Raw genomic sequence first — 16,327 nt, forward strand, 5'->3', positions numbered from 1 at the left:
CAACTATATACGCAAGTTTAACACCATAGGATGTGCTAAGCGAAAACACTTTACTAAGAAAAAATGGGATTTCCATGTTGAAGTTCGTCTTATGATGGCATGAATTTCACTCCAAGCAATTGTAGGACATACGTGTTTTACGATTGCCTTGAATATGAGGCAACATGGAAATAAAAGCGATTGGAAATGATACTCTTAACCTGTTTTATCATGGCGGGTTGCTTTTTCTTTCATTAAAATATGTCATGTAGAATATAAAATTCAGCTGCTGTTCAACGCATACGTCCAAATGTCATACAGGGACAGAAACGGCGACTCGCTGTATAGAGCGCGAATAAAAATTCGTATTAAATACATATATCCTATCCATGTGACTATATTGCATTAGCTTTTTCCTCAGTATTTTTTAAAGTTATATTTGTTAGTGTGGTTGTGGATTTGTGGGCATCGCTCTCACTTGCATTTAATCTTATTCTTTAATAAGTGGTCATGTTATTATTGAATCATGTCCTCCGCTGCTTAGGGATGAAAATGAAGCATAAGTGGAATAACTCCTACTGTATCATGTTTATTTGTTTTTCGTTTGCATTGTACTGCATGGATTCCCCGGCATGTGATCGCCTTGCGAGTCCGCTCGCTCCCCCACTCGCCAACCTCGCTTGTCAGCTGATCTGTCACGTGTCCTCTTGTCCCCGCCCTCTCTCAAAATGGAGTTGTCGGATTCCGTGCAGAGGGGACTCCGGTCCCTCGGCGAACCGTCAGCCGTGGACGACGCCGGCTTCCCGGTGCTGCTTGATGTCTGTTTCCGCTCTCTGCTTTCCACTGGCCCGGACGCGGATTTGCTGGGTGAGCTATGAGACGCTCTTTGTCTGTGTAAACTGCGTGTTTGTGGAATCTGAACTGCGATAGTTTTGCATTCATGAAAATAAAATCCGAGGTATTTGGGTTTAACAGTCACCACTCTCTATAACCCGGCTGCGTCCAACCTAACTAGCGTTCATTTGCTGTGTGGTTGTAAAGTATGAATTAGGGCTGCAACTATCCATTACGTAGGTAATCGATTACCGTGGTACCTCTACTTACGAAATTAATTGGTTCTGGAAGTAGTTTCTTAACTTGAAAATTCTTCTTTTCCTTGTAAATGCCCTAATCCGTTCCAAGCCCCCCAAAATTAAGACATAAATCTTATACAATGCACAAAAATGCATCAAAATGGAGCGACGGCGAGAACCAAAAGTGGTATTTGACATGTGGCAAAATGGAATTTGCCATGTGGCATTTTTTTGCCATGTAGCAAAATGGATTTTGCCGTATGACATGTTTTTTTGCCGTGTGGCATTTTTTTTTTTTTTTTTTTTTGCCATGTGGCATTTTTTGCCGTGTGGCAAAATTGATTTTGCCATGTATTTTTTTATTGCCATGTTGCAAAATCAGTTTTGCCATATGGCATTTTTTTGCCATGTGGCAAAAAGGATTTTGTCAAGTGGCATTTTTTGGGTATGTGGCAAAATGGAATTTGCCATGTGGCATTTTTTTGCCATGTAGCAAAATGGATTTTGCCATATGACATTTTTTTGCCATGTGGCATTTTTTTGCCGTGTGGCAAAATTGATTTTGCCATGTATTTTTTTATTGCCATGTTGCAAAATCAGTTTTGCCATATGGCATTTTTTTGCCATGTGGCGAAAAGGATTTTGCTATGTGGCATTTTTTGGGTATGTGGCAAAATGGAATTTGCCATGTGGCATTTTTTTGCCATGTAGCAAAATGGATTTTGCCACATGACATTTTTTTTTGCCATGTGGCATTTTTTTTTGCCATGTATTTTTTTATTGCCACGTGGCACAATCAATTTTGCCATATGGAATTTTTTTGCCATTTGGCAAAAAGGACTTTGCCATGTGGCATTTTTTGCCATGTGGCATTTTTTTGAGTATGTGGCAAAATGGAATTTGCCATGTCGCATTTTTTTTGCCATGTAGTAAAATGGATTTTGCCATATGCACACCCCTGACTTAAATCAATAGAACTAAATGCAACACTTTCAAAACAAACCATTGCAACGCCACTCTAATTAAACGAATCCTCGAAGCAGCTAAATTTGATTCGAAGCTTTTTTCCATTCGAATTTCTCGAGTTCATCGATTAATCGTTGCAGCGCTGGTATGAATGATGTGATATTAGCATTTTACGGCACATGATGTTTTCAATACATACACAAACAAAGCACCCAACTCCCCTCCCCGCCATTTGGGTGATGCAGCTGAGGGTTCCATTCACATGCAAATCATCATTGATTTCCATTTTAGACGTCAATCAGTGCAAGGGGGAGCTCCAACCTGTATCACATACCCGTCTGTTGTTTGCATTTGGTTGTTGTTGTTGTAGTGGTTCACTTCAGGGTTGTGTCCTCTCCAGACGGTCCTGAATTGAAGCAGGTCGAGCGGGTTCTTCTGAAGCGAATCCACACAGCCACCTCCACGTTCATCCTGGAAGCGCTCCGGCAAAATGCTGATGAGTCAACCATAAGGTCAACAATAGTAGATAAATATGTTTTTGAGGATATTGTCTGTTAAACCGCTTCAAAATGTACTTTCTCCCTGTAGTTCCTGCCTTGAGGAGCTGTCATTCAGTTCAGAAAGAATCCAAATATTCTATAGCTGCTATCAGGTCATAAGCATCTATGACTATCTATGTATCGATCATATTCTTGTTATTGCCTTGACTGACCAAAATTTGTTTTGTATTTTCAGAAGCACAAAAAGGAGATGGAGCAATTGTTAGCAAGGTAAGATGTCGATGAGGGTTGGGGCTATCAAATATTTTAGTAATCAGGTATTCGACTGAGAATTCCATCGATTTATTGGATAAAACTTTTTTTTTTTTTTTTCTGTTATGTATATAGCAATTACAGATATACAGTGGGGCAAATAAGTATTAAGTCAACCACTAATTGTGCAAGTTCTACCACTTGAAAATATTAGAGAGGCTTGTAATTGTCAACATGGGTAAACCTCAACCATGAGAGACAGAATGTGGGGGAAAAAAACAGAAAATCACATTGTTTGATTTTTAAAGAATTTATTTGCAAATCATGGTGGAAAACAAGTATTTGGTCAATACCAAAAGTTCATCTCAATACTTTGTTATGTACCCTTTGTTGGCGTTTTCTGTAACTCTTCACAAGGTTTTCACACACTGTTGCTGGTATTTTGGCCCATTCTTCCATGCAGATCTCCTCTAGAGCAGTGATGTTTTGGGGCTGTCGTTGGGCAACACGGACTTTCAACTCTATCCACAGATTTTCTATGGGGTTGAGATCTGGAGACTGGCTGGGCCACTCCAGGACCTTGAAATGCTTCTTACGAAGCCCTGGCTGTGTGTTTGGGATCATTGTCATGCTGAAAGATCCAGCCACGTCTCATCTTCAATGACCTTGCTGATGGAAGGAGATTTTCACTCAAAATCTCTCGATACTTGGCCCCATTCATTCTTTCCTTTACACAGCTCAGTCGTCCTGGTCCCTTTGCAGAAAAACAGCCCCAAAGCATGATGTTTCCACCCCCATGCTTCACAGTGGGTATGGTGTTCTTCGGATGCAATTCAGTATTCTTTCTCCTCCAAACATGAGAACCTGTGTTTCTAACAAAAAGTTCTATTTTGGTTTCATCTGACCATAACACATTCTCCCTCTTCTGGATCATCCAAATGCTCTCTAGCGAACCGCAGACGGGCCTGGACGTGTACTTTCTTCAGTAGGGGGACACGTCTGGCAGTGCAGGATTTGAGTCCCTGGTGGCGCATTGTGTTACTGATGGTAGCCTTTGTTACTGTGGTCCCAGCTCTCTGTAGGTCATTCACTAGGTCCCCCCGTGTGGTTCTGGGATTTTTGCTGACAGTTCTTGTTATCATTTTGACGCCGCGGGGGAGATCTTGCATGGAACCCAAGATCGTGGGAGGTTATCAGTGGTCTTGTATGTCTTCCATTTTCTAATAATTGCTCCCACAGTTGATTTCTTTACACCAAGCGTTTCACCTATTGCAGATTCAGTCTTCCTAGCCTGGTGCAGGTCTACAATTTTGTCTCTGGGGTCCTTCGACAGCTCTTTGGTCTTGGCCATAGTGGAGTTTGGAGTGTGACTGACTGAGTTTGTGGACAGGTGTATTTTATACCGATAATGAGTTAAAACGGGTGCCATTATTACAGGTAACGAGTGGAGCATCGTTTGACCTCGTTAGAAGAAGTTAGACCTCTTAAACAGACAGAAATCTTGCTTGTTTGTAGATGACCAAATATTTATTTTCCACTCTAATTTTGAAATAAATTCTTTAAAAATCAAACAATGTGATTTTCAGTTTTATTTTTTTCCACATTCTGTCTCTCATGGTTGAGGTTTACCTATGTTGACAATTACAGGCCTCTCTGATCTTTTCAAGTAGGAGAACTTGCACAATTGGTGGTTGACTAAATACTTATTTGACCCACTGTAAATGAGAAAACAAGACATTCACACAGACACAGTATTATAATAATTAGTCATTGCCAATCAGATTTTCATAAATGGTATCATTTTAAAGCCAGTCTTAGTGTAGAATCTGATTTCTGAAGTATGTGGGATTAACTCCAGAAATCGTAATTTATATGATGAACATGACGTGCTTTTATTTTGAAATTTTCACCGGACGTACTTTCGCTAAACCGTTAACTGTAAGCTTTACACTCCGCAAAAAAAGCACTTTTTGTCATTTTTTTTTTCGTTTGCAAATGGTATTAACTAGAGATTTTTCATGTCTGAAGTGTCAACTTTTAACCGCAAGGTTGCATTTTGGAGAAGACTGCCGATTTTTTATAGCAGGCTAAAGTAGGTTGTCTTTTTTCCCTAATAGCCTCAATGTAGCAATGCTAATGTTTACAGTAGGGCTGTCAAACGATTAAAATTTTTAATTGAGTTAATCACAGCTTAGAAATTAATTCATCGTAATTAATCGCAATTCAAACCATCGATAAAATATGCCATATTTTTCTGTAAATTATTGTTGGAATGAAAAGATAAGACACAAGACTGATATATACATTCAAACTACTGTACATACTGTAAGTACTGTATTTGTTTATTATAACAATAAATCAACAAGATGGCATTAACATTCTGTTAAAGCAATCCATGGATAGAAGGACTTGTAGTTCTTAAAAGATAAATGTTAGTACAAGGTATAGAAATTTTATATTATGTTAATGTTTTCGTTTTAATAAAATTTGTAAAATTTTCAATCAAAAAATAAACTAGTAGCTCGCCATTGTTGATGTCAATAATTACACAATTCTCATGGTGCTGAACCCATAAAATCAGTCGCACCCAAGCGACAGCAGAGGGCGACAAAACTCCAAGAAACACAAGTAACAAGTGCACATGACCCCGAGCTGTCATTTTAATCTGTTAGAGCAGGGCATGTGCGTTAATTGCGTCAAATATTTTAACGTGATTAATTTAAAAAATTAATTACCGCCCGTTAACGGGTTAATTTTGACAGCCCTAGTTTACAGTGTTTAATATGGATGTTTCCTTATTTTGTACGTCTTAACTTGAATTCTACAGCGTGTTGATGGCCAATAAACATCTGTGAAAAGAACTGGAATCTCATATGCCATCAACACGCATGTGTACATGCACGCACAAATGTTTGCACGCAGGCACGCAATCGGCGATAAAACGCAGCCGTGAAAATTGCCACCCTCATAATTATTTACCGTGCGATAAATGGACTAATTACATATTGCGACAGGCTTGGCAACTTCAATAAAAAATGTCGTTAGTTAGTTAGATGGACTTACGATCTGCCAGCTTGTTGTCTCCTGTCTTTACACGGATGTATTTTTTTTAACCCTTCATTTACCGTCGACCGGATGTGCTCGTCAACTAATTCCTTGAGTGTCAGCGCATTGTGCCGCATTAAAAGTAGTCTGGGCAAAACGTCATGCTTAGAGCTGGCAAAATTAAACGATTCCTCGAGGCGGAGAAAATTCCTCAATCAATTTTTTAAATTGAGGTACTCGAATTATTCGAGTAATCGTTCCAGCTCTAGCATGGTTAAATTAGATAAGATCTAAACACTAAATATTGGCCTTGCAAATAATATAACCCACTCATGGTCGATGCCTATTTACAGTAAATATGCGCTTTGTGATCAATCTATCAATATAAAATGTCCTTTCTCAAACTCTTAATAGATTCCCCCAATTTAATATTTTAGATGATCGAACAAATTGTAAACATTAGAATAAGATAGCCAGAAATAAACGTGAAATGCCATTTTTAAATAACTTTACAAATGGAAAAATCAATCTCAAAGCTACTTGATCATATTTTTAAAAACTTTAAACCGGTTGCACAGGAGGCAAAATTGAGTGTTTTCTTTGCATGGTTATGACTCACATTTCTTCGGAGATATTTTGGTCCACTCTTTGTTGCAACAATGGAGTGTTTTCCGGCATGAACGCTCAACTCATAAGCTCACGCAACAGCACTTCAGAGGGATTCAAGTACAGTTTTTAAAAAAAAGCCTTTCATACGTTGACTTGTTGGTGTGTTGTGGGTTGCCCAAGAACGCTCCAACTTAGTCGCTAACTGATGGCTGGACATTCCTCTCCCCCTGGATTTTCTGGTAAAAAGTTCAATTCATTGCTCCATCCATCAAAGCAAGTCGTCCAGGTTCTGAAGCATCAAAGCAGCCAAGTGACATCACACTATCATCACCATGTTTGGATGTTTTTTTTTATGCAATGTGTTACATTTACAAGATGTGCCCTAATCCCCACCCAAAAGAAGACAAATACAGGTGTACCTCTACTTACAAACGTTTTCAGGTTAAGACATGCCTCTACGGGAAAATATTGCCTCTTGTTATGACAGAAATTTCAGGATACGAAAGGCAAAAATACAGTATGAGCTGCTACTTGCAGCTCCCAGAGTTCACTGAATGTAACATACTTATAGCTCCTCTGCCATTGGCTATTGCCTAGCATCTTCCATTCACCAGTTACCGTAATTTTTGTATTATAAGGCGCACCTGACTATTAGCCGCCACCCAACAAATTTGTCACAAAAACAGCATTTGTTCATAGATACGATGCACTAGAATATAAGCTGCAGCTGTCCTCACTGTATTATTGGATGTTTACACCAAAACATAATAAACCAGTAACATTTTACTTGAAAGTGGTATCATAAGACCAAATGAACCCCCATGAAGCTTTGAACCAATTGGCTGCAAAGCGTTATTTCTTCCAGAAGCTTCATTTGGCCATCACTGGAGACAGTCTGCTGCCACCTGCTGTCAACACTGTTGTCGCCCAACATGGCTCCTAGCATGCATTGCAGTGCTACAGATGTAAATAACAATTAAAATTCATGTTCTGAATTATGTCTTCAGTTACTGTTCTAGTTGTTTCATTAATTGGTAGTTATGGTTTTTGTTAACACTTTATTTGACAGTTGCGCCGTAAGACTGTCACAACACGATCATAATTATGACGTGACACTTACATTAGCATTAGTAAATGCTTATGACAGATATTATTTTGTGTCATCCGGGAAATGATCTCACTTTTGAATGGATGTAAAAGATCTGAGCTGGACATAAATGGAGTTAGTGACATCATTTAATGACATCTGTCATATGCATTCACATTAATGCCAATGATAGTGTTATGTCATAATTATGAGGTTCTAATGGCAGTCTTGTGACGCCACTGTCAAATTAAGTGTTGCCGGTTAATAAGACTGTTATAAGACCAAATTAACCCCAATGAAGCTTTTGAACCAATTGGCTGCAAAGCTTCATTGCTTCCAAAAGCTTCATTTGGCCATCACTGCTCCCTTGGGGGAGACGGTCAACTTCAGCTGCCACCTGCTGTCAACACTGTTGTCATCCAACATGCCTCCTAGCATGCATTGCAGTGCTACAGATGTAAATAACAAAATGTATGTTCTGTGCAAATTATTTCTTCAGTTACTCTTCCAGTTGTTTCACAAATTGCTAGGTATGGTATCTGTTAACACTTTATTTGACCATCATAATTATGACACTTATATAAGGATTTATAAATGCTTATGACAGATATCATTTTGTATCATCCAGCAAATCATCTGACTTTTGAATGGATGTAAAAGATCCAAGCTGGACATAAATGGAGTTAGTGACATAATTTGCCAGATGACACTTGATGACATCTGTCATATGCATTCACATTAATGCCCATGATAGTGTCATGTCATAATTATGATGTTCTTATGGCAGTCTTATGACGCCGCTGTCAAATTGTTACCTATTAACCCAATGAGTCAACAAACAAGCCACACTGAACTATAAACTGCAGGATTTAAAATGGGAAAAGTAGTGTCTTATAGTCCGAAAATTACGGTAAACTGTGTTTTCTCCATTTGTGGAAAATGACTGACTTGTTTAGAAATGGCTTTGTAACACCTTCCATATTTGTGACCTACTTCTCATGTATTCATGAATTTCATTGGCTGATGGCATTTTGTAGCAGCTATTGATGTTCAACTTCATTTTATCAGACAGTTTCTATTAAAATTATTTCTTGATTGAACAGGTCTGAAGGAAACCAGTGTTGGCTGTGGTGACTTCAAATCAACTCTGCTTTAGTAGCAACAGTTAATTATTATTTAATAAATAATATGTTTGTTTGTTTTTCCCACATATGGTTCTGATTTACTGATTTTTTTCCCATCATATGTAATATTGTATTTTATGTGTATTTAGGTATTTAGGTTGTCTGATATTTAGTTTGTTAGGTGATCTTTATTAAAGGGCAGAAACTGAAAAAACAATTTGAAAAGGGGCAAAAAATCTGTATTCAGTCTTTTTGTGGTTTTTTATGAATAAGGCATGATAAGTCATGAGAAAAATGATTTATTTTCAATAAGTCTGTCTTATCTGCCTTAATTGTTTTTTCACATCTGCCAATTTATGTCTACAGAAGCCATCAGTCTATAAGATTAGATCAATAACGCAAATGAAAGCGTGATGGCTGCATAAACGCGTCGTCATATTTGTATTTGTCTGTCTTTTCATAGCATTGGAAGGCAACCAGCTCACATTACTGACGTGTCATGGCGCCTCCAATATCAAGTGAAGGTACGCGAGCGTATACGTTGGCTCATTATTCAATTAAAATGATATCACTGAAATGATCGAACTCGCGCTTTTTTGAATGACAGAACGGACAGGTCGATAAGGTCAACGAGCCTTTCTACCTCATAACGCTCAACACGGAGGTAAAAACAAACTGTTCATGTGTTACGTGTATTGTTTTAAGTGAGTAATGACATTTTTTGCTTCTTTAGAATAAAAGTCGCCCCGAGGATATTACCTTTACCTGCAACGTGGAGCAGTTGCAGGTATTCATTACAACCGCATCACTCTAGGATAATAAATGCTCTTTTGGTGCAATTTCGGCTTTATGGAGAGCAGAATTCAAACTGGTGCCTGATAGGCAGCGGTGTGTTTATTTTCTGGTAAATCTCCAACATTTCAACTGATACGTGCATGATTTTCCAGGACTTGGTTGGCAAGCTGAAGGACGCAGCCAAGAGCGCAGAGAAAGCCAGTCAGATGTGATGCAGTTTTTCAGCGCCAATTTGTCTTTTGAATAAATACAAATGAGTAATTGTGACGCTTCTTTGCCTTCTTTCATCCGTTGGCTCATGGGGTCGGCAACCCAGACTGTTGAAAGAGCCATATTTGACAGAAAAACATGTCTGGAACCGCCAAAAAAAAATGAAAAGCCTTATAATGAAGTTAACACATGCTGTACTATTATCAAAATGACTTAAGTTGACTATAATGAGCCCTTCGTGGTTATATGTTTATTTTCCATGCAGTGCACAATACACTGCAAAAACAGCCCCTCCTTAAAACTTGTTAAATTCCCTTGTTTTTTATGTAAATCTACTACAAATGAATGGAATGATCTGGCAGTGCTTCAAGTAAATGTTTCTCACTTAGATTTCATGAAATAAGAAAAATAGCTTGCTGAAAATGAGATTAATTGACTTATTTTAAGCAATAAATTAGTATATTTAATCTTTAAAAAAAAAAAAAAAAAAAAAGCTTGTCAGAAATGTTCTTAATTCAGGAATGTTCAAAAACTTTATTTGAAAGCAAATTTTTCCTGATTTGGGTGAAAAATGACTTTTAGATGTGTGGGCTTGATAAGAACAAATAGTAATATTTACTGATAGTGTTATGCTATTCAAAGAATCAGCATATTAAACATACATTGCTCGGAGGTGAGTTTTTTCTTAAAAATGGAGATGGAATGTGACATTTTACCATGTTTTGTGTGTACCTTGACATAGTGTGTGAGTAAACTGAAAATAAGTAGAATAATCTGACAACTGATTCTCTTAGTCTTTAACACTCAAAACAAAATGGAAAAAACTATTTGACTAGATTTAAGAAAAATCATCTGATTACGACGTTATAAATTTGCAGTGTATAGAGAACGACGCGCCATGTGACTACATCTGTCGTACGATGTCGCCCCTAGTTGAACTTCACTACAATATTTTCCGATAGAAACCCTACTAAAACAAAAAAATGTATTTTCCTCACCCATCTTTTTCCAATTTTCCAAACATTTTTGAAAAAGCTCCACTAGAGCAGCGCTAAAGAGCCGCATGCGGCTCTAGAGCCGTGAGTTGCTGACCCCCGCTCTAAGAGGACAAACCTGATTCTAATTCATTATTATTGTAATGAAGTTCAATTTGAGGCGGCACCGTACGACAGAGTAGTCACGTGGTGCGTCGTTTTCTGTACACTGCAAATTTATAACGTCTCAATCAGATGATTTTTCTTAAATCTATAGTTTTCTACATCTTGTTATGAGTGTTAAAGACTAATTAACAGATTCGTGTGTCAGATTATTCTATTTACTTTATAATAACGTTTGTTCTTATTAAGCCCATACATGTAAAAGTTGGTCATTTTTCACCTAAGTCAAGAAAAATTTTGCTTTTAAATCATGTTTTGAACAGTATCTTGAATTAAGAGCATTTCTAACAACAAAGCTTTTTTATAAATGATTGAATATGCTAACTTTTTGCTTAAAATAGTCTCTTAATCTCATTTTCAGCAAGCTATTTTTCTTATTTCAAGAAATCTAAGTGAGAAAAAAACAGTATTCACTCATTTCTAGTAGAGTTACACCAAAAACAAGGGAATTTAACTAGTTTTAAGGCGGTAGTTTTGCAGTTTATAGGATGCACTGCAGGAAAAATAAACATTTAATCATGAAGGCTCATTATGTATTTGTATAGCCAATTTAGTCATTTTGATAATAGGCTAATATCGATACACACAGCATGTGTTGACTTCATTATAAGGCTTTTCATTTTTCGCAGCTCCAGACATGACTCTTTCAATACTTTGGGTTGCCGACCCCTGTCCTTCAGAAACCATATTAGAACAAAAAATACACCGTCCTCCCCCATCTTTTTCCATTTTCAAAAGCCCCAGGGTGCCACTAGGGCAGCGCTAAAGAGCCGCATGTGGCTCTAGAGCCGCAGGTTGCTGACCCCAGCTGTAGGAGCACCTAAATCAGGAAAAATTTGCTTTCAAATCATGTTTTGAACTATTCTTGATTTTTTTTTTTTTTTAGATTAAAAAGAGTAATTTATTGCTTAAAATAAGTCTGTTAGTCTCATTTTCAGCGAGCTACTTTTTTTTATTTCACAAAATCTAAGTGAGAAAGATTTACTTGAAGCACTGCTAGATCATTTCAAGTAGATTTACACCAAAAACATTGCAATTTAACTAGTTTTAAGGAGGGGGGTGTTTTTGCGGTGTTTCGGATGCACTGCAGGGAAAATAAACATTTATTCATGAAGACTCGTTATGTGTTTGTAGGCAATTTAGCCATTTTAATGGTAGGCTAGTATAGCTAATATGTATATACTGAATGTGTTGCCTTCATTAGAAGGCTTTAGCGGCTCGACATTTTTTTGGGAGGGTGGTGGGGGGGGGGGGGGGGTTCAAATATAGCTCTTTCAACATTTTGAGTTGCCGACCCCTGTCCGACAGGAACCATATTAGAACAAAAAATACACTTTCCACCCCCTTCCTTTTCCATTGTCATTTTTGAAAAAGCTCCAGGGAGCCACGAGGTTAGCGCTAAAGAGCCGTATGCGGCTCTAGAGCCGTGGGTTGCTAACCCCCGCGAATGGTTTATCAAAAACTCGAAACGATGCCTGTTGGCGACAAGCTTGTAAATTGGAAATATGCTCCTTGCACTGCTTCACGTGAAAGTGTGAATTAGAATTAAGGAGAAGAACCGTTGCAACCTTGAACTAAACGCTGCAACACTTACGCAATGACGTCAACTTTTATATTGCAAATTATGCAAAATATGATGTTTTTTTTGCCAAGTGTGTCAATGGAAAAAAAGTGCGTCACTAGCCAGAGCGCTAACATGAACATCCCTTGTTATGTTCGTCATTAAAAGTGTTAAATAACAAGATGAACTGCGTGACGAGACGCGCAAGTTTCCATTTTCACTCTAAATCAGATGATTTTTCTTAAATCTAGTTTTCTCCATCTTGTTTTGAGTGTTAAAGACTAATTAACAGATTCATGTGTCAGATGATTCCATTTACTTTGAGTCAATATCGTTTTTATTAAGCCCATACGTCTAAAAGTTGGTCATTTTTCACCTAAATATAAGAAAGATTTGCTTTCAAATGATGTTTTGAACAATATCTAGTCTTGAATTAAGAATATATCTGGCAAACAAGCTTTTTTAAGATTTTTTTTTTTTTTTCTCAATTCAGGAAACCTTAGTGAGGATTTTTTACTTGAAGCACTGGCAGATCATTTCATTTCTAGTAGATTTACACCAAAAACAAGGAAATTTAACAAATTTTAGGGAGGGGTTGTTTTTGCAGTGTACGCACTGCAGGGAAAATAAACATTTAATCATAAAGGCTCATTATGTATTTGTAGCCAGTTTAGTCATTTTACATACAGCATGTGTTGACTTCATTATCAGGCTTTTAATTTATGCGTTTTTTTTTGGGGGGGGGGGGGGTGTCAAATATGGCTCTTTCAACATTTTGAGTTTTCGACCCCTGTCTGACAGAAACCATATTAGAACAAAAAAATGATTTCCTCCCCCATCATTTTTCATTTTCATTTTTGAAAAAGCTCCAGGAAGCCACTAGGGCAGCGCTAAAAAGCCGTACGCGGCTTTAGAGCCGCGGGCGCGGTTGGTTTATCAAAAACTCGAAACGGTGCCTGTTGGCGACAAGCTTATCATTTGGAAATATGCTGCTTGCATTGCTTCTAGTGAAAGTGTGCATTAGACGTAAGGGGAAAAAATGTTGTAACCGAACCTTGGACTAAACGACGCAACGCTTACGCGATGACGTCAAGTTTTATCTTGCAAATTATGCAAAATATGATGTTTTTTGCCTAGTGTGTCAATGGAAAAAAAGTGCGTCACACGCCAGAGCGCTAACGTTAACATCCCTTGTTTGGTTCGTCATTAAAAGTAGTAAATAACAAGATGAACTGCGTGACGTGCATGCGTGGTTCCATTTTCGCTGTTTGATATCATTCTTTGATATCTCGGAGTCGTGAGAAAGACGGGGGGTGGGTGAAAAAGCAACAGCCGACAGTAATTTCCAAGCGCCCTTAAACGGACGACCACGTGACCCAAGAGGGGCGGTCCGAGTACAAGCCATTTTGGGGACGGTGTCAGTTTCCACGGAGCGCGCGCATACAACACGCACGCGCACACACTACCGCTGCTGCTGCTGCTTCGCTCAAGAGGAGGGGGGGCCGAGTGGGGATTTTGGAGGCAAACTTGCGGTGGCCAAGTGCGGACGGGTTCGAGCCGACCTCACAGGACTTCGGAGCGCGGTGCCGGCGCCGCTCGGACACGCTCGCAAAGTGCACGGGCGCCCACGGAGGGCGGCGTTGGCGTCTCGCGTGTGAAATGCGCTCGCCTCGGCCACTGACAGCGTCTGCAGCCTGCTTCAAGATGGCGGCTCGGCTCCGATTCATTCGCTGCTGATTCGCCTCCCAACTTTCATTGTCTATCCGCCCCCCCACCAGCTCCAGACAGCCGAGCCCGGCGTACAGGTACGTGCTTTCGGCATCGCCTCGAAGCTTTCACCCGCTCGCCGATCCGCCGCGGTGCTTTTCGGGGATCTTTTCCCTCCACCTCCTTCGCGCCGATCCAGCGGCGGATGTTGAGCTTTGGCGGCGAGCACCGACGTGGAGCTCCGTGTGCGTGTCTGCGCACTTTCTACCGGAGCTCTCGCGGAAAATAGGTTCCCAGCTCGGGCTGGGAGCCGATCGAAGCCCCGGGAACACGCCGGCTTCAACGGTAGCTCGCCGGGCTTCGCGTCCGTGCGGCTCGATGGCGGATCGGGATTGTTTTGTCTGCTTTTTGTCCGTGTCATTTGGCAGTTTGCGGGCGAAGCACCGCGGACTCGGTTGAGATATTTGCACGAGCGAGACATCCGGAGGCTTTTATCGAGGCACGCTTGATCCGAGTCTCATCATTTTATAGAATTGCTTAGTTTAAGAGATCACGCACGCGATGCGGTAACGTTTGCGCCGGTTTGTGACATTTGCGGAGAGTTATTAACTTAACTTGGACGCATGCGAAAGCATGGTCGGTTTCACGCGAGCTTTAGATGGTTCAGAATTGACCGCTTTTGTTAGCGTTGCTTTACCAGGCGGGATGAAACATGGGCGTTTTGCCTTATTTGGTGGATATCATTTGGCGTTTTTCAAAAATAAAGGAATGGGACAGTATTACAAAAGGCTGATTGTGTGTGTGGCGAAGCTGCCAAAATCATCAGGAATTCCATTTGGAGTTGAGTGGCTTGGATCCAAACCGGGTTGTTATATCTGAAATATTCTAATTTTCATCTTTACATCATCACCGATACATGATTGTCATTGTTTGTCACGTTGCGGGGTTGCAGAATTTTCAAAAACATTGGCAGTGGATCACAAATCACGCAGCATGTTTTATTACAGTTACGCCATGACGTCAACTTTTATCTTGCAAAATATGTTTTTTGCCAAGTGTGCAAGTTTTCTGGTTTTTAGTTGCTTATTTCCCTGAAATCTGGAAGAAAAATAACGCATTACGTCCCCGCGGGGCTAAAAATGCTTTATTAAGCCTTCTTCTAAAGGTGTGAGAAAGTCCACGCGTGACATTTGAGCACCCTCGGAGTATTTTGAATGGGGTCAATCGGACACTTCGGTTGCGCGGAATGGTAAATCAAGTGTTTAGCGGTTGTCAAACACGCGAGAACAATTGTGACAAAATGTATCACAAATATTGTGGAATGTGAAATGAAAGAGTTTATTTGTACACCGCTAAAGATGACGCCCAATCTGCGCAAAAAAACTTAAATTGAGCGCAAATGAAATATGTTCTCTTTTTGTTTTTAAATACAGTCACACGCTAAAAGGCAGTGGATTTATCTGCATGCATGACTATAACGGCGTTGTGACTCAGTAAACCTTATGCACATAGGCAAGCATGCTTAAGAGAATTTTTTAATGTGTTCCTTACCACGTGAAAACCTTCCTGCACAACCTTTTTTTGCCGCTGCAACGGGTACTTGGCTAAATCCACGCAAAGGTTAAATGTAGCCTAAAATGATGCTTTGAGGCTGTTATTGCGTGTGCCTAGATCAGGGGTCGGCAACCTAAAATGTTGACAGAGCCATAATAGACCGAAAATGCGAAAAACAAATATGTCTGGAGCCGCAAAAAATTAAAAACCTTAAATAAGCCTTAGAATGAAGGCAACACATGCTGCTCTCAGCTATATTAGCTTCCTATCAAGATGAGTAAGTTGGCTAGAAATACATAATGAGCTTTTATGATTAAATGCTTATTTCCCCTGCATCCTACACTGAAAAAAATAACTGGTGGATTTACTTGATAACGATAAAATCATTGTAACAATTTGCACCTATACTTCAATTAAGTACATTTTACTGCTTGTGAACTGAACTTAATATTGCAAGCAGTAAAATTTACCTGTAAGTACACAGTAATTTGTATACCTACTGTACTTCATTCATTTTTCATGCTTTTCCTCACGAGGGTCACGGAGGTGTTGGAGCCAATCCCAGCTAACTATGGGCAGTAGGCAGGGTACACCCTGAACTGGTTGCCAGCCAATTACAGGGCACAATGACATACAACCATTCATGCACACACTCATACCTACGGGCAATTTAGTGTTAAATCAGCTTACCACGCATGCTTTTTTGGA

At 39.4% G+C, this 16,327-nt stretch overlaps 1 protein-coding gene across 1 annotated transcript in view; it reads left to right on the forward strand.

Moving 5' to 3' along the window:
• Positions 1 to 697: 697 nt before the first annotated feature.
• The window catches only part of bmi1a (bmi1 polycomb ring finger oncogene 1a), a 35,620-nt gene continuing 19,990 nt past the window's right edge, over positions 698 to 16,327 (forward strand). Inside the window, exons 1-10 of the mRNA XM_057825066.1 lie at positions 698 to 846; positions 2,419 to 2,530; positions 2,607 to 2,670; positions 2,754 to 2,788; positions 9,099 to 9,159; positions 9,243 to 9,299; positions 9,369 to 9,422; positions 9,583 to 9,638; positions 13,740 to 14,012; positions 14,137 to 14,163. Coding sequence (XP_057681049.1) covers positions 708 to 846; positions 2,419 to 2,530; positions 2,607 to 2,670; positions 2,754 to 2,788; positions 9,099 to 9,159; positions 9,243 to 9,299; positions 9,369 to 9,422; positions 9,583 to 9,638; positions 13,740 to 14,012; positions 14,137 to 14,163 — 878 coding nt within the window. The 5' untranslated portion in view covers positions 698 to 707. The remainder of the gene's footprint in view (positions 847 to 2,418; positions 2,531 to 2,606; positions 2,671 to 2,753; positions 2,789 to 9,098; positions 9,160 to 9,242; positions 9,300 to 9,368; positions 9,423 to 9,582; positions 9,639 to 13,739; positions 14,013 to 14,136; positions 14,164 to 16,327) is intronic.

The sequence above is a fragment of the Corythoichthys intestinalis genome, chromosome 20 (genome assembly GCF_030265065.1).
Source record: "Corythoichthys intestinalis isolate RoL2023-P3 chromosome 20, ASM3026506v1, whole genome shotgun sequence".
In the NCBI taxonomy this organism is placed as follows: domain Eukaryota; kingdom Metazoa; phylum Chordata; class Actinopteri; order Syngnathiformes; family Syngnathidae; genus Corythoichthys; species Corythoichthys intestinalis.